This window comes from Lissotriton vulgaris, chromosome 9 (genome assembly GCF_964263255.1).
Source record: "Lissotriton vulgaris chromosome 9, aLisVul1.2, whole genome shotgun sequence".
In the NCBI taxonomy this organism is placed as follows: domain Eukaryota; kingdom Metazoa; phylum Chordata; class Amphibia; order Caudata; family Salamandridae; genus Lissotriton; species Lissotriton vulgaris.
In genome coordinates, this window is record NC_141697.1 from 935,253,326 (window position 1) to 935,280,494 (window position 27,169).

At 47.7% G+C, this 27,169-nt stretch overlaps 1 protein-coding gene across 3 annotated transcripts in view; it reads left to right on the forward strand.

Moving 5' to 3' along the window:
• The window catches only part of MST1 (macrophage stimulating 1), a 506,796-nt gene that overhangs the window by 471,381 nt on the left and 8,246 nt on the right, over window positions 1-27,169 (forward strand). For all 3 annotated transcript variants that reach the window (XM_086938776.1, XM_086938778.1, XM_086938777.1), the window contains exon 18: window positions 15,435-15,574. In XM_086938776.1, coding sequence (XP_086794902.1) covers window positions 15,435-15,574 — 140 coding nt within the window. The remainder of the gene's footprint in view (window positions 1-15,434; window positions 15,575-27,169) is intronic.

Genomic DNA, 27,169 nt, shown 5'->3' on the forward strand with positions numbered 1-27,169 from the left:
ATGGACAACTCCTTTTTGGAACTCATATCGATGAAGCCCTCCAAGGGATCAAAAAAGATACAGATACAGCCAGAGCTTTGGGTACCCTTCAATATAAAAGCACCCCTTTTCGAGGCTCAAGGATAGAGGACAATCTTCTTACAGAGGAGGCTACCAGCAGTATAGATATCCTACCTACTCCTCCTCTAACCAAAAATACAGGCCACAATTTCAACAGAGGCAACAGACACAAACTTCATACAAGTCTTCTTTTCGCGGAAGGGCCAGACGACAGAAGGATTCCGCCCAACGCCAATGACTACTCTCTACCGCCGATTTCCGTTTCATCTCACCCTCCAAAGTTGGAGGAAAGATCTCCCATTATCTTCAAAATTGGACTCAAATCCCAACAGATCGTTGGGTTCTCCAACTAGTACAGTTTGGACATTCTCTAGAACACGGGTCTCTAACCTTTTCTGTAGTGAGAGCTAATTCTGCTCAAGGGGAGTCCTGCTGAGTTACTAGCATATTTTATCACTGTAAAATGCTGATGATATGTATTACCATTAGACTGTGACCACCCTAAGCACGATTATCAGTAGTAACCACCCAAACATTCCAGGTGAAGTTATCAGCAGAATGCTAGGGAAACGTTTATCAATATTAAATGCTTGTAATCAAGTAAAATTCAAATCATCACATGCTGTGTGCCACAAAGGGTATTACCACAGCAGGAAGTCTCCCCAACTCAAACTGAATTATCATTCAGCTAACAATTTTAAATGTGTTTTAAAATTGCAATATTTTGTTTTCATTTGTATATTAGTTTTTGAAAATACACATATTTTTCTATCAAGATCACTTTCCAATTTGAGCAATCAAACTCAATTTTCCAGAAGAAAAACCTTTCTGAAAAAAACAAACCGTTTTTCCTTTAAAAATCCAATCAGTTTTCCTTGTTAGAAAAAAAACTGTAGCTGAAGATCAGCTTTTCGTTTTCATTGAGTGCTGCTATGAAAAAATGCCTGTCCTGGACAAATTCTGCTACAAATACCCAGATATTGGAATCATATGCCATGCTTTCTCGCCATAACACTATGAATGCCTTGATTATGCTAATAAAGCCCATCATTAAACAAGAGCTACCACTGTGCCACAGCTGGATACCCAGCATATATAGTTAGAACCATTATTATGGGAGAAGCAGTTGCAACTCTGTCAGGAAGGGCTAAAAGCAGGCCAGTCATCCTCTTTATATGTCAGTGATGGCAGCAGGTATGTAATTACTAGACTTGTATGCACAAAATAGTCAAGGATGAAAATGTTATGGCTATGGCACAATTATACCATGAACAGGCTCAATTGCGTCAGAGATAATACTCTTATGATGGGGACCAGCATACATATTTGGCAGTCCTTGACACTAGAGTAGCTTTTTTTTTTTAAAACACATATTTTATTGCGCAAAAGCATTATAGTACATAAGCAGACAGTACAGCTCCCCCAACGGAATTGTGACAAGATAGGACGCAGATCTGCAAGGAGACCTAGCCATGGATTACATCTTCGTACCTTGCTTTTGAGGGCAGCACATCATGCATAAATCAAACATCTAGTCCAATAGTACTGTGACTATATATCACTTCTCAATTAACTTGCAAGAAACCTAAAAGGGGAACAAGACCCAGAAACCACCCCCCACCCCCCACCCCTCCCCCCCCTTGCTCATCCTACTTATAAATGCACAGCGGAACATGTAGTAGTGTCAACCTTATTTCTCTGTGCGCATCAGTGTTAGGAACCAAAATAAATGTGATACATTCCTGGCCAATAACAAGTCTTGTTTACAGTGCCAATCTAATGGCGCAGGGCTCTGTACTCCAGAGACCACTGCCACAGCAATATATGAAGCGCAAGCGAGCATTGGGCTTAACAGAGAAACCGGTCCCGCCACCAGAGAACTGAGTCAAACGAGCCAATTAACCTACACACCCCCTCCCCACCCCAGATTGCGCTACAGACCACCAAGCCCAACGCATGGAATACCAATGAATCACCCATTGAAAGCCACATATATACAGAGGAGTACCCGGAACAGAGTCCCCCCCCCCGCCCCTGGCCCCGCACCACTCAAGAGCACCCGTGCTAAAAAGGACCTATCGCTACAGCCAGCCCCTCTTACATCAATCACCAGAGGGATCATTCGACTTACCCGGGGGATCCAGCCGCAATCCTCTATAATCCACCCACCTCTTCCATATTATATAGTGCTTCCGCGGACAGCCACGGGCAACGAAGATGGGTTGTTCGAGACCCATGTTAAAATCCAGACCATTCCTCCATGCAGAGAGCGGGGCCCCCCGATCATTCTTCCAGCCCCTGGCGATGTCCCGTTTTGCCAGGGTGAGCCCCAGGAGCCGCAGATGCCGTTTATAGGCGGTGTCACCGATCCCGTCCATCACGTGGAGAAGAGCCAATCGCGGGTGCGAAAACCCCTCGCCAAAAGTGGTCCAGTGCGGGGCATGTCCATACCGTATGGAAGAAGGTGCCCTCCTCCCGGCCGCATTCGAAACACTCCGGGGAGGCGATCAGACCCGCCCGCCACAACCTGGCCCAGGTGAAATAGACGCGATGTAGAAATTTAAATTGAATGAGCTGCAGATGCATGGCTATCGCGGCCCCACGTGGGGCCGCTAGGGCCTCCCTCCAATCCTCTTCCTCAAGAGCGCCGACATCCTCCTCCCACACTCCTCGCAATTTGTCTGTCGTCTGAGCACTATGAGTGACCAGGGTCTGGTAGATCCTCGAAATCTTTTTAGTCTCCAGATCTCCCATAAAGACCTTGGCCTCCAGGGGGCTGAACTCCGGGAGCGCCTCAATGCCCACCAAGCTAGGGGAAAGGGCATGGCGGAGCTGCAGGTAGCGGAAGAATTGAGAGCGAGGCATGTGGAATTCTTTCTGTAGGTCCGTGAAGGACTTAAGCGTCCCTTTTCGCACCACATCACCCAGGGTTGAGATCCCTATGGCATCCCAATCCCAAAAGCCCTGTAAAGTCGCGAGCTCCGGCAAGCGCCCGTTGTGCCACAATGGGGTCTCATCCGTCAACTTATTCCACCACCCCATGCGCTTCAAGGAGTGTCGCCAGACACTAAAGACTAGCTTTGTAGCTGACGGCAGATCCCTCCGCAATGTCGCCGAATACAGTATCATGTGCAGGGTGTGTGGCTCCATCAAGAGCCGCTCCAGTGCATACGCCGGATCTCCTCTGTCCCCATACCACCACTCATTAAAGATCAGGAGATGGGAGGCCTGATAATTGGAGAGAATATCGGAGGTCGCCAGTCCCCCACAGTATGTGGACAGAAACCACGTATGGATCGCTACTCGGACAGTCTTACCCCCTACAGGAACTGTCCCAGTGCAGAATTTACCTGTGAGAACCATCTGTGCGCAATCGGATATGGGTGGTTTTGCAGCTGGTAGAGGAACCGCAAGACTGTGACCATCTTGAAAATCGCCGATCAGCCATAGATCGTGAGGAGTATATGGGACCAGAGTTTCATGTCCGATCTCGCATGCTCCCAAACAGATGCCAGGTTCCTCTTCCATAACACCACGGGCACGTCCATGAGGAACAATCCCAGGTATTTGAGACCTCCATTCGCCCTCTGGAGCGCGTCGGCCCAGGGCCCCACCGCTTCGGGATTTCCCAGTATCCGTATCGTGGACTTCCGGGGGTTCATATACAGTCCGGAGGACTCGCCAAAGATTCTCATGATTTCCAGTATTCTCGGCCCGACCTGTTCAAGTCCGTCAGAAAGAAGAGGACATCATCAGGGTGCAACGCAATTCTATCAGAGGCCCCAGAGCCCACTCAAATCCCTTCAACTGCACATCCATGCGAACCCACGCCGCCAGCGGCTCCATTGCCAGGGCGAATAGGTACAGGGACAAGGGGCAGCCCTGTCTCGTGCAACACTGCACTGAGAATTGGGAGGACACTGCCCCGGACACCCTCACCGACTCGGTCAGCTCGGTATACAGGAGGCGAATATATGACCAGAAACGTGAGCCAAAATTGAGTCTGCGCAGAAGGGCGAAGAGGTAGACCCAACTGAGGGAGTCAAATGCCCTATCTCTGTCTGCCAGGAGAAGAGCAGCCGGAGTCCTGGACCGTCTATTCGCCGCCAGCGCCGCATGTGCCTGCCTGATGTTGTGGCGCATCGCCCGTTGAGGCATAAAGCCCGCCTGGTCTGGGTGTTCTAGGGCCGATATATATGGCATGAGACGGTTAGCCAGCGCCTTGGCCAACACCTTGACCTCCACATTTAGGAGCGAGATCGGACGGTAGGATGCATGTTGCTCCGGGGGCCGACCCGGCTTCAGAAACACCACCCCCTCCGCATGACGCCAGTCCGGGGGAAGCCTTCCGGCCTCCCTTGATTCCTCTACTACCGCTCGATAATGCGAGGCCAGCTGGAGATGGTATCGCTTTAAATATTCGCTCGGAAACCAGTTAGGGTTGAGCCCCCATAGGGCCCTAGCCAGTTCTTCATCCGACAGTGGTAGGTCTAATTGCCTTCGGCGGGAGGTCCCCAATGAATCTCTCTACCCACTCCTCCGCCAGGCACTCCCGCGGGGCATAGAGGTCAGCATAGTACTCGGCGTAGCTATCCGCTATCGTTTGGGGGCTCACCAGTGGTGAATCGTTCCCGTCCAGTATATCCGGAAGGGCCTGGGGGCGAAGGGCCCCCTGACAGAGCCTATGCAGCATTTTTCTAGATTTTTCTCCCCATTGACAGACTCTGCTACGCGTTGCCAACCACGCCTGTCTTGCCTCATCTAACAGAAGGCGTACAACCGCTGAGCCTGCAGCATGCGTCGCACCCCCACGCCCCCACTGTCCTTCCTATTTGGAAGGATGCCCCTTCCAAATAGCAAGTTGCAAAACCTATTTAGCGAGTCGCAAACAAATTGTGACTCGCGAAATAGGCTATGTACATGGCTCAATAGGTTTTTGCATGCATCAACGGGTTCGTGAACCTGTTCGCGCATATAAAAACAGATCGTACATCTGGCGCTTAGAATTTTATATTGAAGTAATAGCCCCTCTGTCACATGTATTTCATTTGTTTTATAGCATTTCTCATACCATTGTAGGATGTCAGAGCACTTTACATCACACACATATAGAGACATTGAATCATACATGTAAATCAGTGTGTATATAAAATGTTTAAAGAGTGCTCGGTCTGGAAAAGCACAAACTCAGGATTCAGAATATAACACAGTGTGGCTAGCACTGACTTTAACATTAAAAATGTATTTCCACCCAAATAAATCTTTTTAGCAGCATCAGGATAATGAATAACTGGGTAAAATTATAAGTTACTAACTGGTACCATGCAGTTTGCAAGCAGCTCTTTGAGGACAGTTTATAGGTCCCTCTGCTAGATTATGGTGTTCACTTATGAAGTGCACAGTAACAAAAGAATTGCTGTGACAAAAGCAGTAACTACGAACCTATGCACATAAAATACTGCTTTTTAAGATGCATGATACACGTTCTTTGCAGTAGGCACATTAACCCTCTGTGCTACTTTACTTCAATCAAAGCTGCAACTGAACAAAACTCTCCTCAGGTCCAGAAGGTACATTCATCACTGGCATTCTCTTGACACTTTTATTGTTGCTGGAAAGCTGCTAATTATACAAGAAACGTTTCTGTGCTTTTAAAACTGTTGCCCGCGGACCCCCTGGGAATGTGTCACGGACCCCTGGGGGTCTGCGGACCACAGTTTGGGAAACACTGCTCTAGGGTGAATACCAGCTGACACTACCCTCGAGACCACCCCCCTAGGAAATAACACATAGTCAATCCTTGAGAAGGACACATGCACTGCCGACAAAAAAGTATACACCCTCCTGGTGCCATGGTGAAGTCACCACGTATCAACCCAAATCCAGACTAGACACCAGTGCTTGTAACTTTGTGGGTTGGGAGCCCCCCGGGAACCCGCCCGTTCTGGACCTATCCCTACTGGGGTCTATGACATTGTTCCAATTACCTCCCACCACAGAAACCATATTAGGCATATCAGACCACAGCGCCAACAACCGCTCCACCAGGGACCATTGCAAAGGAGGGGGGAGGGGGGGCATACACACATCCCAGCACCACCGGCTCCACTCCAATCATACCTTGGACAAAGACATAGCGCCCCTGTCCATCCAGCAACTGTTGAGCATGCACATAAGGAACTCTACGATGGATGAGGATAGCCACGCCCCTGGACCCCTGTGTGAAGCCAGCATGGAACACTTGTTGATAACCATAGCCCTGTAGACAGAGCACCTTGGAACCCATCAGATGGGTTTCCTGCAAAAGGAGAACATCCGCCCCCACCCGCTTGGCTTGGCCTGTCGCAGGATCGCCCCCAACTTGATTTTATCTAGTAGCCCACGAACATTCCAGCTTACTACCCAAAGGGCGCCCAGGGATCCCTGGACCATTGTCAACCCACTAGCCATCTAGGTGCGTATTGTGTGTGGGCCCCAAACAATAATTGTAGCAAAGTGTATGTACTGCATGTGATGCTCGTGTGAAAGCGCAATCTAACCCCAGAAACAAACCACCCCAACCCCCAACAAACCCCCCACCCCATACCTCATGAAACATTGAAGTACCTGTCGCGGTCGGATTACCAGGCCCCCAACCGGGGACCCGGGCCTCTCCCACCAATGGATCCCTAACTTACCACCCATAACCGTTCCTCTCGCTACCTACAGGCGTGAGGGCTGCAGGGTCCGAGCCCACACAGGGCTCCCTCGTTATTACAGCAAATGTTAGTACACATGGTCCAATTACTAGGGTTCACCAGTACAATATCCTCCTGCCGGGACTGAGGATCCAGTCTTCTGTGTCTGGGGCACTGCGTTTCCTCCGACCCCCGAGCTGCATGATTGTGATCGCCTCTGGGATCGGGCATCCGAGAGCCCCGCCGGCTTTATCTCTGCGAGCCCTGCTGCGCCCCCTCACTCAATGACGAATTGGAATGCCGACCTGGGCGGGTATGGGCCCTCACCCGCACAGTTTCATTCGTCCATTTGAAGACGTCCTCCGGAGAATCAAAGAAAAACATCCAGGACTGAAACAACACGCGAAGGCGCGCCGGAAACAACAGTGCATACTGGAGCTTAAGTTCTCTTAGCCGGGCCTTAGCTGCCTGAAACGACTGGCGCTGCTGCTGTACCAAGCGTGTGTAATCCGGGAACACCATGATCCGGTGATTTTCAAACATGAGAGGTACTCTTGCTCTGGATTGTTTCAGGATGGCATCACGATCAAAGTAGTTCAGCAGCCTCGCGATTACTGGATGAGGCCGGACCTCGACCGGTGGCTTCTGCACTAACGCCCTGTGAGCCCGTTCAATGATAAAGCAGAGGGAGAGAGCGTCCGGAGGCATCCAGCCCTCGAGCCACTGCGTAAGGAAACGCTCCATGCCACCAGACTCTCACCCCTCCGGGAAGCCCACGAATCGCAGATTGTTTCGCCGAGCCCGCCCTTCCGCGTCCTCCACGCGCAGTGCTAGGCCTTTCTGGGTACTTCCCAACTTCCCCACCTTCTGCTTGAGGGACACAACATCGTCCTCCACCCCGACAAGCGGGTTTCCACTTCAGTTATGCAGGATACTGCATTCCACAGGTCCTGTCACAGCAACATCACATCTGACCCAACCGCGCCAATCTAGGCATCAAGCATGTCCCTGGATTGGTTATGGCGGCCAACAGAGTCCGGCGGGCCCTCCTGCGAATGTCCGGCAGTACCACTCGCCGCCCCCGGGTTAGTAAACTTGTCTGCGGGCCCGTGGCTAGTAGGGACACTGCCCCCCTTGCCTCTAGTCATGGCTAGCGCCTATGTACTCCTCACAGCCCCCCCTGGGGGAGTCCGCCTGCCGTATCTTCACGTGTGGCCCCCACCGGTTGCACTGCCACTAGTGTCTGCAGGGGCCCGCAAGTTTCAGGCCAAGTCGAGGCCCGGTGGACAGAAATCAGCCTGGGCAGGGCCAAAGGGCAGAGTCAATGGGCACAGGCTCGTAGTAACTTGCCCCTCACTGCTGAAGGCCCAACCGTTACTCCTGAGGATGCGGGCCGCCCCCACTCAGGCCGCAGCGCAGGCCCGGGCTTACTCCAGCCGCCACGCGCCCCCCCCCCCACCAATGCCCGGTCTGCACTCGCTGCACCACCACTCCCCCCGTGCGACCCGGCCCGGCCGCCGATCTCTCTGGAGGAAGCGGGGCCCCACACCGTCACACCCACCGTCCAGTTGCCTTCCAAAAGGGGGGCCCACAGGTCACCGGGCCACAACCAAGCCGCTGGTGGATCTGGGGGAGGGGGCAAACTGTTTCCACTCAGTAGGGCTGCCTCAATGCCGTGCCGCTCACCGCCGATGGCCAGCCACGGCCTCCAGGAGGGCGGGCCACCCCCAGCAGGTCCCGGTGTGACTACCACCCGCGCCTCGGGCGTCTCTGCTGTCTCCAGTCCACACCAACTTAGCCACTGCACCCTCCACGCGGCCTGGCCCGACCGCCGATCTCCCGATGGGCAGGGGGAGGGGGGGTTGTTTTCACGGCTAGAGGGGGCCCGATGGAGCCCCACGCACCTCTCCCGCCGCCGCCACCAAATCAAGGCAGTGGGACGCGGGGCAACCATTTGCACTGCAACAATGTCGGGAGCAACCCAGCAGTTGGGTCGGAGTACTCCCCCTGTCGTCTCCTCACCGGGGGGGGGGCACAGCCAATGTTGTTCCTGGGCCAGTCTGCTTTGCCCACAGCCTCGATTCCGGCGCTCCTCCACCGTGTAGAGGCTGACCGCCGCCAGCCGCGCAATCCCTGGCACGCCAAAATCGAGGTCCCGGCCTCCCGGACTTCCACAAGGCTGCAGCACGCCGGACCAGCCACCTCCGTCTACCGGCAACGCAGCCACTCAGCAGGGGCACCGGACCGACCCGGCCGGCTACCAGAGAAAGGATATCCCTTCAAGGACCACCAAAGCGTCCGAGGGAGCAAGGATAAACGCCGGATCAGTGCTGGGATGGACGGAGCTATCTAGCACACGTCCGCCATGATGGCCTGCTTAGCCACGCCCGACACTAGAGTAGCATTAAAGAATCAACACTGTTTATTAGGGAAGGACACAATGTCACACACCCACTCAAAATTGAACATGAGTCTTCTAACTTTCTCTGCCTGGATGCACACTCTCTCCTCCTCAGCTCTTTGATTGATCATCATCCCAACTAACACATTTTCACTCTAGTTCTTGCAGTCACACAATTTGGTGGGTCTGCCCTAGTTACTGCTGGTACTATTCTTTGATGTCACACACGGTGGGACTGATAGAGCAGGGCGTATAACATGGCTAATCTACTTCATAGGTAGATTTAAAGTGGATAAAGACATTTAAGTTTCATGTGATGCCGTAGCCTCCACAAGCTTCAACGCCCTCTGCAAGACCTTCAAATGGTCCCTCCACCCAAATCCAGGAAGACCGTCACCCACACATTCATCACCAGCAGGCTTAACTTCGAGAATGCCCTCTATGCCGGAATGAACAAATTTCTACTCCACAAACTCCAGACCATCCAGAACGCCACAGCCAGACTCATCCTCAGCATCCCACGACAAGACCACATTCCCCAGCACCTACGAGTCCTCCACTGGCTCCTGTCGAAAAAAGAGTGACCTTCAAGCTGCTCGCACACACCTACAAAGCCCTCCACAACACGGGACCCCAAAAGAAACCTCTGTTCCGCTGACCAGGCCTTGGCTGAAATCCCCCGCATCCACAGAGGCAGAACAGAAGGCAGATCCTTCTCCTACATTGTGACCAAGACCTGGAAAAAACTCCCCCTCAGAATCAGATGAACTCCACACTGCAAGCTTTCAGGAGGAGCCTCAAGACCTGGCTTTTCGAATGACCGAAGCTGCCCACATTCCCCCCCCCCCCCCCCCCCCCCACACACACACACCTCAGCACCTTGAGACCCTCACGGGTGAGTAGTGCGCTCTATAAATCCCTGCTAGATTGATTGATAGGCCAACACAGTGTGTGTTTGAGTGTTATCAAGAGGCCCTGCCATTGTTTTGGCTGTCTGCAACTCTTACGGGTAATGAACTGAAATGAGCAGTGCTGCCTTCTTTAATATACACAGAATCTCTAAGATCTGCTTGGTTTGGCTTCACCTCTGAGAGCTACTTTGAGGGTGCTGGTGAGCTACCAGTAGCTCCCGAGCTACTGGTTGGAGACCCCTGCTCTAGAATTTGTGCTAACTCCTCCACCGACACCTCCTCAACCTATGGCTCACTAACATTTACACCTCTTACTCCTGAAAATATCAATGAACCAGAACGGAGCTATAGAACCGTGTTCCTGTTAATCAAAGAGAACAAGGTTTTTACTCCCGATTCTTCGGTGCGCAAAAAGGAAAAGAAATGGAGGCCAATCCCAGATTTGAGAAGTCTAAACAAATTCTTAAAGAAACAATTGTTTTGCGTGATCACTATTCAAGAAGCTTCTCAATGCAAATGACTACATGGTATCCTTGGACCTCCAAGATGCCTATTTTCATATTCCTATCCACAGAAGACACAAAAAGTTTGAGGTTCGCTGTGGCCGGCAGGTACTACCAGTTCTGAGTCCTGCCCTTCAGACTCAAGTCAGCCCGCGCATTTTCACAAAATGTTTTTCAATGTGGCTGCATACCTCAGGCAGCAGCATCACCAAGTTTTCCCTTATCTCGGCGACTGGCTCGTCAAGGCACCCTCTTTCGACAGCGCTAGGAATTCTTCCAGCGACTGTCTACAGCTTTTCAAAAAATTGGGACTCACCCTCAACCCAGACAAATCGGCCCTACAACCTTCTTAGCAGGTAACATTTCTGGGAGCTGTCCTGGATACGGTCCTGGAAAAAGCGTACCCATCACAGGAACGACAACAAAAACTCTGACAATTAGCAGAGCTTACGGAAAAGAAAGTCTCCTTCAGTGCGCCTATTCAAATCTCTCCTCGGAATGATCACCTCCTGCATTCTTCTAGTTCCCTACTGTCGCCTCCGCATACATCCTCTCCAAGAGGCTCTCTCCACTGTGGATTCAAATCAACGGATCCTTCGAAGACATCATACAGATGACTCCTCCGATGGTTGCCTCTCTAAACTGGTGGACTCACCCACAAAATCTCTCTCCAGGCCTACCTTTTCTAACTCAAGCCTCTCCTCAAGTGATAACCACAGATGCGTCTCTAGAAGGTTGGGGAGCCTTCCTTCAGGAGCTTCAGATCAGCAGGAAGTGGTCATCTTCCAAGCGGAAGCTGCACATAAACCTCCTAGAGCTGAGAGCAGTCCCTCTAGCTTTCCTGGCTTTCCTTCTCAGGCTATCACTCTCTCAAGAATCTCAAAAAATTTGGAACTGGTCACTTCAACACAAAATTTCCCAGAGGACGGAGTATGTTCCAGGAAAAGACAATACATTAGCAGATTCGCTAAGCAAACTACAGACAACCTGTCACTAGTGGCAGTTGAACCAAGATACTCTCAACAGCATCTTCTCTCAGTGGGGCGAACCACTGTTGGATCAGTTTGCCTAACAGCACAACGCCAAATGCCAACACTTCGCAAGCTGCATCCCCAACAGGGATCTCTGGGGAAAGCTATTCCCCTGATTCCCAAGGTCCTCAGGAAGATAAGGCAGAGCCCTGCACACTGATTCTTATAGCTCCAGCATGGCCTCGCCAACATTGGTTAACGGGACTCCATCTCCTCTCCCTGCAATCTCCAATTCCGTTAACACCATTTTCACAATGGACCAGGAACAAGCCCAAAACATCCGGATCCCGCATCTCTCAAATTATCGGCCTGGCTCCTGAGTTCCACCAATTTCAGGGCCTAAACATTCCTCCAGACTGCAGGGCAGTTCTCTCTCGCGCTCGAGCAGATAGTACAACCAGGACTTAGTCTTTCAAATAGAAAAGGTTCTGTATCTGGTGTAGATCTGCGAAGGTGCATCACCTCACATCCTCTCTGGAAGAAATATTACCATACCATATCCATCTAGCAACTTCAGGCCTCGCTTCCATCAAAGTTCACTGGCAGCTATCTCCCGTTTTAGGAGATCTTCTACAGGTCCTTCTCTTTGGTCAAATACACTGATAAAACAATTTCCCAAAGGTCTATTTCGGACTTTTCCTCCTTTAAAGTCTCCTCCTCCAACATGAAAGTTCAACACAGTCCTTGCTCAACTTATGAGACATCATTTTGAGCCGATACACAGGGCTGGCCTCAAATTTCTCTCCTGGAAGACTGCACTTCTTTTGGCCCTTGTATCCGCAAGACGTGTCAGTGAGCTAAACGCATTCACAATACAAGATCCATTTCTGCAATTCAAGAACGATAGGGTGATTCTTCGGACTAATCCGAAATTTATACCCAAAGTCCCATCGGACTTCCACCTTAAAAAACCTATTGGCTTAAAGACCTTCTTTCCAAATCATCAAACAGCAGCTGAAAGAGCTCTACATTCATTGGATTTGAAGTGCTGCCTTAAATTCTACCTTGACAGGACAAAAGCATTTTGCAAGTCCAACGAACTTTTCGTGGCTTACAGTTTACCTAGGAAAGGTTTTCCCCTTACAAAACGAAGTATTTCTAGATGGATTTCTGGTGCTATTGTCTTTTGTCACCAACAAGCTGGTCAATCTTTACAATCAAGAATTTGTTCCCATTCCACTAGGGCAGTTTCTACTTCTATGGCATTGTTTGCGGGCGTGCCTATCACAGACCTTTGCAGAGCGGCAACATGGAAGAAGCCACATACATTTACCAAGCATTATTGCTTGGATACAGGGCTAATGAAGGATGATGCAGTGGGACAGGTGGTGTTGCATCATCTATTTCAATAAGAGGTGAGCCTTCCTTCCTTCCCACTAACTGCTCTCTCTTTCTAGACGCACATTTCTCTGTTACTTCTATAACTTTTGCCATAATTGCAATTTATTGCTCTCCATTTTAACATTGATGTATTTATTAACTGGTGCATGTATGCCTTCTGTACAAAAGGAAATGTGCCCATTATTGCTTTCTATTTTGATTCAGGCATGCAAATCTCTGAATGATACCCTAATACTGGATAAGAAATGCGTTACTTACCTGTAACTGCAGTTATCCAGTATTGGTATCTTTCATAGATTCACATGCAACCCACCCGCCTCCCTTGGATGGGCTCACCTAGTACTCTCAGTTGTACATCTATATAGCCCTGTGCTTAGGAAAATCTGAAGGACTAGAGCTCCTTCAAGGTTCCAGAGCGTGGTGACAGCTGATTGGTTGTTCTCTAGAGTTTGGTCCTTATTACAAAAGGACCTGGATATGCTACTAATGTGATGCCTTAGGCCTATTACTCTCTGTACTTTACTTATGTACCGGGGACTCCCATCCCGATGACGGGGAATGATTCAGGCATGTGAATCTATGAAAGAAACCAATACTGGATAACTGCAGTTACAGGTAAATAACACATGTCTTATTGTGTAACTAGGAGTGCTCCAATGCTATTTTGTGTGGGGGGTTCTGACAATTCTTACTAGTGGTCAGTGGAAAGATCAGTCCCCTGTAGACACCTTGGCCAGCTTTTCCGTTCCACTTCAGTACTAGTATAGTAGCTACAATACAATGCTAAACCACAGGCAGACTGAGTTGTGACTGGCCAGGGACTGGGCGGAAGTATCTCCAAGCTCCCTATCAGTTAAGCGATTGCCAGATCTGGTAATTTTGTCTCAAGAGAGCTGCCATGCAGAGGTCCTCATTACGAGTGGCCCGTTACTCCCTCCGGGGTGGGGTTATAAGAGTTAGTGGGCCAATCCAGATTACATGTCCTACTGGGAAACTGCAAGTCAGGAGTGTCTCACCTGGGCACTTCACCTGCTGAAACAGGCCAATGTCTGGGTGAAATACTTAAGCCAAAAAGGCAACTACAGCGTTAATTGTGTGTGGTATTTCAGTTTCTCTGGATTATTCCTCAGGGGATCCTTCAATTCAATTTTTTAATCCTGCGGTACTTCCCTCTTTTCCTCAAAACTACTGATGCAAGCATCATCTGTAATTCATAATGTGGGGTGGGGATATTTTCCAGCTCAGATTCAATGGAGTCCATAATTGATAAAATATTAGTGTCATGGCACAGGGTGTTCACCACAGTGCCAGAAATAGTTGCCCACACTGCCCAGTAACACCGCCGGAGACGACCATTGTCACCACCTTCGATTACACAGCCCTTAGCAGCAATGACCTGGTGCGGAGGGAGGCGGCATATGGTGGAGGCTGGGGTATTGTATGTTTACTATTTTGTTTACGCTCTCTCTGTAGTTATTCGTTCACAAACAAGTCAAAATATTAAATATGTATGCAGCAAAAATATAACAAAGTAGCGTACAAAAAAGTATTCTACATGTAAATGGACTAAAACCAGATGACCTTGGAAAAAAAACACTTGCCTGTACTGAGTTTACTGGTTTTTACTGAACAAAATGGTGCATTCTAATTGATGTCTGACTCCGTTTCCCCTCAAAGCAAAGTACTTTAGGGCATCAATTGCTAAAGGGGATATTTACTGTGTGGCATTGCTTCTCTTCTAAGAGCAACATGTTTGCACTCATTATACAATAAAATCCGGACATGATGAATCAAGTGGCTTGGCTTTAAAAAAGATTTCCCAGCTTAATAAAACAGATGCCCAACTATGTTTAATAACATGTTCCTACTTAAAAATCTCCTTCATTTTAATTAAAAGATCAGTTTAGAATATAGCATTAGAAATACCTAAAGTAACTGGTATACTTTATATAAAAAGTTCATAATAGTGTCTTATAAAAATTGTATTGGAAGTCAGTGCTGAAAAGTCTCTTAAAACAGGTATTATTGTTGCTCAGAGTACTTTGAACATGCACCGAATTCCTTTTGGGGCTGCTTTGCTGGCTGATAACTTTGAAGGGACCCCAACACACTGAGCTGCCCAGCTTTCCACCAGAGCAACACATATATTAGATTAGATGAGTCCTATCCGAAGAGATACTTGGTACTTTATCTGGCACTGCTGCTCCATTGAATGCCTGAAATAAACAGACAACGGTACAATATGAAGCTCCCAGCACAGCAACAACAACAGAAAAGAAAAAGTATGTAGACTTAAATTGTGTTTACTTTTAAGACGAGCTTGGCATAAAGTGACCACAAAATGTGTCTGTACTTGACCCAGGTGCTCCACGCCTCTCTAAAAATGTTGGAAAGCTTTTAATAAATTTGATTCAGAATCCATAATTTACTAATTAAAGATCTTGTCTTTGCTACAGCCTTGAGTCTGCTATTTCTGTTTGTTGATTCTTACCAGACTTTTCACCCAACAGGTACTGGTCATGCGGATGTCTTGAAAGTGGCTAAGTTTCAAGTGATGAATACCCACGACTGCAACATTGCCCATAAGGGAAAAGTAAAGGATAACGAAATGTGTACACAACCCATGCCCATTGAGGTGGGAGCATGCGAGGTAAGTAGGAAAGATGTTGCCAATCGTCCAAGTTACTAGAATTAATATTTGAATCAAAACTCCCAATTTTCTGTTGATTAATTTTTTGAGGCCACATAAAAATGTTAGGTATACTTTATTTTCATCAAAAGCAATGTTTTTTCTGAAATGTTTAACAGCAGTTTAATCAGAGCAATGCAAATTATGCATTAAGTCCTCACTTGCTGGTTTGAAGTGGGAGGGCCCAGTTCATACAGCCACTTCTAGTGGTAATCCTATGTTTATAGCCATAAACAATTCAACTTGCGCTACTCTGGTGTTCACCAAGGACACTTGGTAGGTGAATGGCTCTTCGCATCTGGTTGCTTCCTTCCTCTTTTCCTTTTGTGTTGGCTTTTATTCTCTGTCTTTGGCCTGTGATTCCTGCCCTCTGTACTCTCATTCGTTTCTGAGAAAAATTTGGAAGGTACCAGGGAGTAATCATTCCCTTTCCGATAGTCGCTCCCTTCACTTTTGTCTTCCTCTTGCTCTTTGTCGACCCATGTCCCAGCCTCCACCTCGTGCTCTCCTACAGCAGCTAGCGGTATAAGCTTACAATTGCTGGACATGCATTGGTAAGGTCAATACCGTTGGTCCTCCTTCTTGAAATTCTATCAATCACATTTTTTTTATTGTAGTTCTGTCATTCCAAGATGGACGCCACACTGTCTCAACAATGCTAGAGGATTCTGTTGACCAGGACACATTGTACATGGATGAGAGATCTTGTTATGTATGCTATCAGTGATGGAAGGCAAGATTGCTGTCAGAATTTGCTGCCAAGTGGCACCCTTTCTTGACTCACCTCTTCGGAGTCATTGAGGGGTGTGTAATGGTTAACTGGGCTATTAAGCAGGATCTTCTCCTAACTGAGGCAGGTAGTTTATCTAGTTTCTTCCATCACTGCTAACATCCCAGAAGTCTGAGACTAGCTTCTTAGATCTTACTCCCCTTCTGCGATCTACCTACAAATGATTTGATGGCAGAAGACATGCACGTTCTGTGTTAGGAAGTTATTCTCTAGTCTCATGAGGGAAGTATGGCATTCCTAACATTTATATGTGGTTCATAGACACGCATTTCCTGTTTGACCAAGGACCTGGAAACCCTCTGTTAAGCTCTCAATGACCATCCAAGCACTTTCCATGGATCAATACATTTCCAAATATTGATCAACTTCCACTTAGAAATAAAATGTCTAACACTAGCTCCCCTATCTCCAGACTCAAGAACAAGCATTTGCAATGCAACGGTCTCGGCTTTAGTTAAGCTTAAGCAATTCTGTTTGTAATTAGATAGCTTTTAGCTTAGCTTTTATTAGTGTTTTTTAAACGTTTATGTGCATATCATGCATATGTATGTATATGTATGGATGCATTAATATTGGTATTTATATAGATATGCAGATGTTTGTTTATATCTATGTGTGTATATATATATATATATATATATATTTATACACAAAATATGCATATATATATGCATGTTATGTACATGAAAGTTTTATAAACAGTAATAAAAGTAAAGCTAAAAAGCCACCTGATTACAGAATTGCTTTAAGTGTAATAAAGATGAGACCTATTGCATTTTGAATGTTTTTTTCACTAGTGCCTTTTGGCAAAGAGTAAAGGGTTGGAGTAAGGTCACGCTGTTTTTTCAGAGACTGATTAGTAAAGACTAGAGTAGTAGGTATAGAGTAGTAGAGATTTGTAGGTAGTGAGTAGTAGAGAGTGAATGGTAGAGGGTAGTAGAGAGTGAGTAGTGGAGAGTAGTAGAGTGAGTAGTAGAGTGAGTACTAGAGAGTAGAGTACTAGAGAGTAGAGTACTAGAGAGTAGAGTACTAGGTAGAGAGTAGTAGGTAGAGAGTAGTAGGTAGAGAGTAGAGAGCAGTAGGTAGAGAGCAATAGAGAGTGAGCAGTAGAGAGTGAGCAGTAGAGAGTGAGCAGTAGAGAGTAGAGTAGCAGGTAGAGAGTGAATGGTAGTGGGTAGCAGGTTGGAAGGGAACGCTGGGATTTATTTCTTTTTAGTCGTGCTGCAGAAGCTTCGTAAAACTCAATTAAAAGCAGATTAGCTGTAATAAGTCGACAAAGGACTGATCGGGCGAAGCGGTTATTATGTGCATGGCATGCAAGTCTCAAAGCATTTTGATTAACCGTACAGGAATATATATAGTAGCTTACTATAGCCACTAAAATACTCCCTGACTCACAAGGGCGCGCACAAAAACACTTATAGCTTCTGTCAGGGGTACTAGGTTATTTATCTTGTACCTATAAATACCATTGCAGCAGCTCTGGCCTCGTTTCATTAAACACTGTCGGAGGGTCATGGAGCCAGTGATCTCCATATGCTCGCCTTCTCCGTGGTTAATAAGAACGAAAGAAAATGGGCCGAGGCATTGTTATTCTAGGGCGCTGTCGAATACCAGATATGTGTAATCTTCATTCCAACTTGTGCATCTCGTCCAATATCTTCCACTTCCGTCGCTTAGATCACCCTTGCAGCTTCTTTTTCCGCCTACACTTTCTCTGACGCCGCGTTCCTTTCTCTTGCACCCACCTCCATTTTCAGTCCACTGTCTTGCTCTCTGCGTGAAAGTCTGATCAAATATATATACGCCCCAGTTCCCCAACACAGCGACTAGCGATTTGAGTAAAGCTGTGCGCCATTTCCCAAACCTGCCCACCATAATGTAAGTGCATTCTTTCATTAATTCTGACCACACCATGGTATGTGCGTTTCCTTGGCGAGACCTTAAATTCACCTTTCTGTGCCACCGTTGATAACCAGCCAAAAGGGCTTTACATGTCGGTAATTATGAGGCAGATCACCTTTATGAGTGCATGGGACACAGAAGGTGCAGCAATAAACAACGTAGTACACAACACGTCCTAGTTGCAAGGTGTGTATTTTAGTGCGTGTTTAGCAGCACCGTGGTGAAGGACTGGGTTCTTTAAGACCCAGCGGTGCCAGGGAACAACACCTGAAACCTTCGTGGGTAACCTGCTCCGGCGTACGAATGACAGAGACACGGGACACTTCCTTCGGCGTCAAAGATTCGAGGTTTATTTACTGCAGGGAACACAGAAGTCACGACAAGTACAACACGTGCAACTTGGGGAGACTGCTTCAAATTGGTTCTGTGGAACACTCCTTTTATACGCGATTTTCCCATAGGTTTGCATAGCAGACAAAGGTTTACAACCCGGTTCCCGCAATTATCCCCGAGAGGGGTCGCTTTGGTCACTTTGATACTCATAAGGTCCGGAACATAAGTGCGGAAACATTTGGCGGTTCCCAACTGTAAAAACCCATCTTCCCACCATTAGTACATTCCAATCAGCAGTAAAACAGATCGAAAATGGAACAAGGGCAGGTGTAGAGGAAGATGGAAACAGTGGGGAGATTGGAAAGGGTGTAAAAGGGGAGGTATCGGGAAACACGAGCTACAGGCATCAAAGGGACGTGCCTAATGAGATGCACGGCTGAGACAATAAACCGGCACGGCGAGATGAGCCTCGAGCGGGGCCATCTTCCTTACAGTATCATCCCCCTCATCATAAAGACACTTACAAAGGACATGTGTCTTCCGCAAATATCTTGGGAGTCCCAGGGTCGCGAAGCGGACAGCGTCCGTTCGCTGGCTACTTGAGGGCAAGAGACAAAATGGATGCCGTATCTAAGATGGAACCCGTGGGTACAGATGAAAAACCCACGTAGCAAACAAACGGTTTAAGTTAGCACAGCGAAACTGCGCACACTTACTAAACTCGTCATTTGCGGTTCGTAGATACCAGACTCGACTATATTCGTACGAGTCGAAAACATCACTTACAATTGTCACGGAACCTCAGACGCTCCTTTTGCCCTCATGTAGGCAAGCACTAGTCGGAATCATACTCGATATTCATCAGACCATCCAGATGTTGCTGTAGCATAGCTCTGTCCAACCGAGTTCCATTGGTAACAGGCGGCTGTCTCATACACGATGTAGCACAGAGGCCACATAAGGCAGGACCGCACTGCACACAAAGGCAACACGTGAACAGGAACGCCACAACGACTCCGATGATCATCAGAATTTTCCAACCCCAAGTCGACATCAGGCCCCAAAACCACCCAAGTAGCGTCCAATCCCCTACATCCACGTGTATGGATTCGGAGATTTTATGCAACTTCGAGATGGCTTGATAAACAGTCGGAGCGTTATCAGGAATGAAAATACAGCAGCTCGAATGGATCACCTTACATACCCCACCTCGATCTGCTAAGATCACGTCTAAAACCATACGGTTTTGTAACGTCATAAGTCTATCCGCCTGAAGTTCAGTGGTGATATTACCAAGGGCACTGGCAGTAATATTAGCTGTCGATTCTACCACTCGAGTCAACTGTCTTAGGTTCCTACTATTAACCATAGGTCCCCAAAACGGGAGGAAACCCTTGAAAAAGTCTCCTGCCTCTTGACCGGCAGTATCCTCTTCGCTAATTACGCCTCTCACAACTTTAGTCTTGTGATAATCTGCATCTACAGTAAACGTCGGAGGCAACAAGTTTGCGATAAAACATGAGCCCATGAAGTCAGAGGGCAACCATGCATACGCACGATCATAACAGATAAAGTATGTACCCTTGGCAGCCAGAAACACAGGGGACGAGACCATCGGCAGAATGTAATTTTCAGTGCAAGCACTCTCTCCAAGTCGGGCTTTCGATCTTCGGCCACGACCTATTAGACAAAAATTACCAATGTGGGGTACGACCCATATCGGAGGCGAGCTTTTAAGCTGCTTTTCACTAGTGAACACACTATACTCGCCTCTACTCAGGACCCTATAGGCTTGTACCTCTTCTTCTGGAATAAGCGAGGGATCATAGATATCGCTATCTAAGTCTTCAATCGCTATAGACAAAGGTTTTTGATACGAGGTAGGGCCAGAGTAGGGGGAACGTGGTTCTCGAATGGGGTGGAAGCCTAGTGCGCTTCGAAACATTGTTTGAAATGCTCGAGCTGACCCTTGGGAACTATACGGTAACACCAGATATGGAATTCCCTTATCCGTGGTGTGTGGCATCAACCCACACACCCAACAATTAGTAGTGTTAACCACTAACTGATGCTGGTGAAGGAGCTGAATAAAGGAATTGTTGCGGAATTCTGCACGTCTAGCCTGCTCGTGTTCAGGTAAGATATGAAAAGAATGAGGAGAAGCAGTGGAGGTGAGTTTAGGGTCAGGGGTAGGAGTAGGTATAGCAGAAGGTAAGAAGTAAGGCATCGTGTAGTACACCCCACCCGCCAATAATGCAGAAACAGTCAAGAACAATACGAATATTTGAGACATAAAACATTTGGTACGACTAAGTTGTTGCAACTTGAACCTTTGCGCCTGAGCTCCTTCCAAGTCCATCAGCTTCGAAAATGCCATCCCCTACGACCGTCCGCAACGTTTCTTGACGCACTTCGTTCTGTGTAGCAGTAGTCAATCCCTAGGAGTTCCCAGGAACCGACGGTCTTTAACCTAGTGTCAAGACCTACTAACCAGAAGGAAGTACATGCGCGGCCCTACGGCCTTTATTCACAATTATGCGTATGCAAAAAGTGTCTCTCAGCTGTGGAAGCAAAAATATGGGGAACGAAACTCAATGTACATATACAAAAATAATTACAGTGATATAAGTGTTCAAACTGATCGTGGAAAACGGGATAATGCAATTGTCAAGGGACAGAACAGGATCTTTTATTAGTCTTTAGTGCTGGATCGCAAAAAGTATCGGGTTTTCCCAGGACGTGTCTGGTCGTCGAACAAAGGATCCGTTGAAGAGACAGCGTTCTGTTGATCAGCTGAATGTTCTGGTCTTGAGTCTTTTGCTGACAAATGTTCAACAGTGTCTTTCTGCTGCACTGAGGATTCTCCGACAGGTTGTGCGTCGCTGAAAGGTACAAACGCCGGCAATCCTTCGGTTTCAGTTGATGCAATGCCTCTCCTCACCCACGAGTCTGCTGGCAACGGAATAGGGACTTTTTTGGTATGGGTGGCATGCACCCAGTTTTTCCGACCCTCTAGACGAACTGCAGTCCTCGTGGCAAGGAGGACCTGGTAGGGTCCAGTGAACCTGGGGTCCAAATTGTTCTTGCGCGAAAAGTTGCGCGTCACCACCCAATCTCCGGGCTGGAGCTGGTGGCCTGGACCCTCCGTCTGCGTCGGCAATGCTTCGTAAACCTGTTGGTGAATTAACCTCAGTTTAGCAGTCAAGTCATGAAGATAATCGATCAACATTGGATACTCAAGATCACAGAACACACCCGGCCTAGGGACCCCCCAAACATTGGCAGGACGACCGAACACTATTTCATAGGGACTGAGCCCTACTCGGGAGTGTACAGTTGCCCTTGTTGATAGTAATGCTAAGGGTAAAGCGTCAGGCCACGAGAGACCAGTCGTAGCCTGAATCTTTGCTAGTTTCAGTTTAAGGGTGCCGTTGTACCCCTCAACCAAACCAGCTGACTGGGGATGATTGGCACTATGGAATTTCTGATTAATTCCAAGGCCCTTACACACACTCTTCATCACACTCCCCACAAACTCACTTCCGTTATCGGACCACACAACTCTAGGCATTCCGTACCGAGGAAAGTATTCCTTCAGTAGGATTTTCGCAGTTGACAAAGCAGTGTTGTCCTTAAGAGGGTAGGCTTCGATCCATCGGGAGAACGCGCAAACCACAACTAAAACGTATTTCAGGTTATTGCATCGCTCCATATGGATGAAGTCTAACTGGATCACCTCAAAGGGACATGAAGGGGGAGCGAAACTACCAGGAGGAGTTGGGGTTCCCTTACCAGGATTGTACAACATACACACCATACAATTCTTAACCAGTCGTTCAGCACATTTTGTTATACCATCATTCTTCCACACAGGAGACAACAACTTGCAAATACCTTTCGCGCTAATATGTGCTAAACCATGCGCCATAGTCACAACAGCCAGCACATACGCATCAGGCAACATCCATCTTTTCTGATCCGATAAGTCAATCCAACAACCATTCGCATCCAACTTTCCCGTACTTTCTTTCCACTTCATCTTTTCAGTCTCGGTGGCCTCATTCTGAATTGCTTTCACACTCTCGATAGTATCCTCACACATACTCGATTCTGTAGGCCACCTAACCGAACTCGTCACATACATTCGAGTGCAGTCTCCTTAGCAGTCTCATCCGCAAACGCATTACCACGACCAACATCATCCGTCACCTTACGATGCGCGCTACATTTAACAATCGCCACTTGCTTAGGCAACGTAAGTGCATCCAAAAGATCATTCACAAGCTGGCCATGCTGAATCTTCGTACCATGCGATGTTAGAAAACCTCTCTCTCTCCACAACCGTCCAAAACTATGTGCGACGCCAAAGGCATATTGGCTGTCGGTAAACACATTCACACGTTTCCCTTTCGCTAGCACACACGCTCTGGTGAGAGCGATCAATTCTGCAGCTTGGGCAGAATTTTGATTTAATCTTGCAGCCTCGACAACAGTATTCAATGTTACAACAGCATACGCGGTAGTCACATCGCCATTGGGTAATTTAAAACATGAACCATCCACATACAGTGTTCCATCTGGGTCTTCTAAAGGAGTGTTTTTAAGGTCCACTCGACCTTTTGTTTCCTCCTCTGTCCTCAAATAACAATCGTGTTCTGTTATTTCATCTGACTCTGAGCTAATTGGTAACAAAGTCGCCGGATTCAGCAGCGTCAGCTCGTACCCAGACAATCTCGCACTCGTCAAGTGCTGGGTTTTTGTACGATTTAAAAGAGTGTCGACTGCATGCGGAACCATCACCGTAAGCATATTATCCATGACCAATCCTGATGATTGTCGGATGGAGACCGCAGCTGCCGCTGTTGCTCTCAAGCAACTCGGCAATGCTCTAGCTACCGGGTCCAAGGCCGAGGAAAAATATGCACATGGACGTTGCTTACCACCAAAAAGTTGCGTTAAAACACTCAACGCACAACCTTCTCTCTCGTGAACATATAATGTGAACGGCTTGCTATAGTCAGGAGTACCTAACACGGGAGCCGAACACAATGAATCACGTAATTCAGAAAAACTTTTCTGACATTCTTCCGTCCATGGTAAAGGAGTCGAAACATCCTTGCACGTAAGAGCTACCAATGGTTTCGCTAGCAATGAAAAATTTGGAATCCATTGCCTGCAGTACGACGTGATACCTAGAAAGGCACGCACATCTCTTTGGGTTGTTGGCACAGCCATTCGTGCAATTGCTGCAATTCTCTCCGGGGTCAACCGCCTTCCCTCCTTTGACAATAAGTGACCTAGATAGGTTACTTCTTGACAACAATATTGGAGTTTAGAAGGAGACACCTTGTGATTTAACTCGCAGAGATGTTGCAGCAGCGACACCGTAGCAATTTTGCAAATGTCCTGAGTATCTGCAGCTACCAATAAGTCATCGACGTATTGGATTAAGGCCGCACCAGCCGGCAACCTAAATGCATCCAGTTGACCCTTCAAGGCTTGACTGTAAATCGATGGACTTTCACAGTAGCCCTGAGGAGCGCGTTTGAACCGGAAGCTGCGTCCACCAAGAGAGAAACCGAAAAGGTCTCTGCTCTCTTCTGCAATGGGAATGCTGAAGAACGCATTCTTCAAATCAATTACCGAAAACCACGATGCAGAAGCTGGAATCAGAGTCAGTAGTGCCGTGATGTCAGGCACAACGGGGAACTGAGGAATCACAATTTTATTTACCTCCCGTAAATCGATGACAAAACGATAAACAGGTGGTTTCGAAGGATCAGTACGTTTTAGAATGGGCAGTACAGGGCTGTTGCACACGTTTCCCCGCGTCTCCTCAATAACATCTTTCTCGATCAAATCATAGATGATCGCTAACAATGCTCGTTCACCATCAAGAGAGATACGATACTGGGGAATACGTGGCAATCGCACATTAGATTTTAACTGAACAACATAAGGGGAGATGTCAAGTAGGCCTACGTCATTGGGACCTGTTGCCCACAAAGATGCAGGAAGAGAACTCAATTCCGGTGGAAGCTTATCGAGAGACACATACATAGGAGAGACAACCCTCTCTCCTAACGTAAGCTTCACACCCGCAGGAGAACAATACAGAGTTGCATACAAACGTTTAAGCAAATCCAGACCCAAAAGATTTTCACCACAACCAGTAGTCAAAATCAATGGAGCTTCTAGCTCACGAGGCCCAATTGTAAGGGGCAGAGGGCGCGAAACTGGATTGCTAACGGGGGCGCCAGAGAATCCAACGGAAACATTTGTTAAGCCAGACAAAGGTGCGCCAGGGAGTTTCGAATGCTTTATGGAACTTTTCGCTGCACCAGTGTCCAACAGAAAAGGCTCAACGACGCCCGATGTAGCAACTGCGACGTAAGGCCCTCTCTGATCAACCGGTCTGATACCACTCCCTCTCCTTGTCCATGGCTGTCCTAGTAATTACTGTCGTCAGTTCCCTGATCGACGTAATAATCGTCTACATTGTACTGCGCAGATCGTCCTTGCGACGATCCACGTTGATCAAAACAATTATCGGAAGTTGATGAGTTATCTGAACGATCATTTTGAGCACCACGACCTCTACCACGTGGTGCCTGCTGTGAACCACCACGACCTCCCCTAGATGAATTGCCACTACTACGATCGCTTAAAACAGGACAATTGAATTTGATATGACCCTCCTGTCTACAATAGGCACATTGATTGTACCCTAACGAGGATCTTTGGGAAGAGGAGTCATTACGAGATTGTGATCGGTTCGATTGCGGCTGCGATCTATTTTGTTGCGAAGCATTCTGATTCGAACGTGGAGGATAGGCCTGCTGTAACAACACTTTAGTTTTAAGTTCTTTCGTCTTTTTATCAGCACGGTCGTTTTCTTCTTTCTCTCTATTCTCATAGTATTGGGCCGTGGCCAATATCTGAGCTGAAGTAGAAACGGCCCACGCACTTTCCGAATTCCTCAATTTATTGCTCAAATCGGGCAATAAGTTTGAAACAAATTTGTCGACAAACAACCGTTGACCACCCTCAGTGCTCATATCCTGACCACTATGGTCGATGAATGCCTCCTCGAATCTCGTAAAGAAGTCGGAGACACTCTCGTCCTTCTTCTGTTTACAAGCTGACCATTTGTCCCAGTTCACTCTCATAGCTGGCATAAGAGTTTTCATTAACGTTATTATTCTTTGAGGAAGATCAGCAATCAGCTGGTCGGGTTTAGCACCACCAGTTTGCAACCCATCCGCCGCTATAATGGCCGCCCAATCACCACCTAATTCATTTGCGTGGTTTTCCTGACGAATCTGAACAACATGTCGATATCGGCAAGATTCATTATCGTAGCGGCTACGAGCTGAGATAATTCCTTATAATACCCTGCAGGATTTTTGCGAGGGTCAGGCAAAGATTGCTTCACCTGTAGCACTTCTGATCGTTTCCATGGGAGATGTATCCATACTCTCTGGAAATGTGGCAAGATCGGAGGTTGAGCATTAGCGTCGCCTGGCATCCACACTGGTGGAACTTCTCGCATAGGAAATTGACCAGACTCATCTGGCTGTCTTTCAATATCCTCAACAAACAAGGCTTGAGGTATAGGAGTGGGACGAAAAGATAGCAACCGTTCAACAGCACGTCGAACATTGGAATCCACTATCAGTCCAGTCGAGAACTGAAGTTGCAAATCAGACAAAGCGGCCAGCACCTCGTCAGGTGCGTCGGCCGATATCTGATCACGAAGGACCTTACACATTTCTTCGAACACGAATCTTTGGGTTGGTATATTAAATTGACAAAACGTATCGAGTACAATACGTGGCGGATTTCTAAGGGGGTGCGTCATCCAACCCATCGCCATATTATATAGCGAAGCGCGTTCCCTGTTACCAGGAAGCTGACTACGTCTCTGAGGACCATCTGAACCTGCGTACCCAAGAACAGGTCCGAGCGAATGAAAGAAACTAGCCGCAAGGGGAGAATTACGACTACGAGTAGAGGGAGAAGTATAGGACACAGGACTAACAAGCGAAGGAGTAGAGACCGAAGCAACAGCAGGAGTTAACAGAGCAGGAGCAGCAGCAGGAGCAGGAGTATGTGGAAGCGGAGGAGCAGTAGGGATAGCAACAGACAAGGGAGCAGGAACAGTCGGAAGAACGGGTGCAGATTGAGGAACAGGCAAAGGAAGAATAGGTGGAAGAATAGGTACAGGGGGAACCACAGGAGCCGTGGTACCCTGCACATACGGAGGTGGCGACTTCATGAGATAGGACATTAAAGGATCCTCAACTGCGTCTTCCCTCTTTTCCGACTCCGTAGGCAAAGTAGGATAGCATTTATCTATAGTCATACGCTGTAGCCTATCAAACACTTCCTTTCCTTAACCTCCTTATCATGCTGAAACTGCTCTGCTTTCTTTACAATGGTAGCAACACTATCTCTCTGATTTCGTTTAGTCTGTCTGATTTCTTTCTGTCGGGCTTCTTTACGCCACAACCGAAAGGCATCAAACA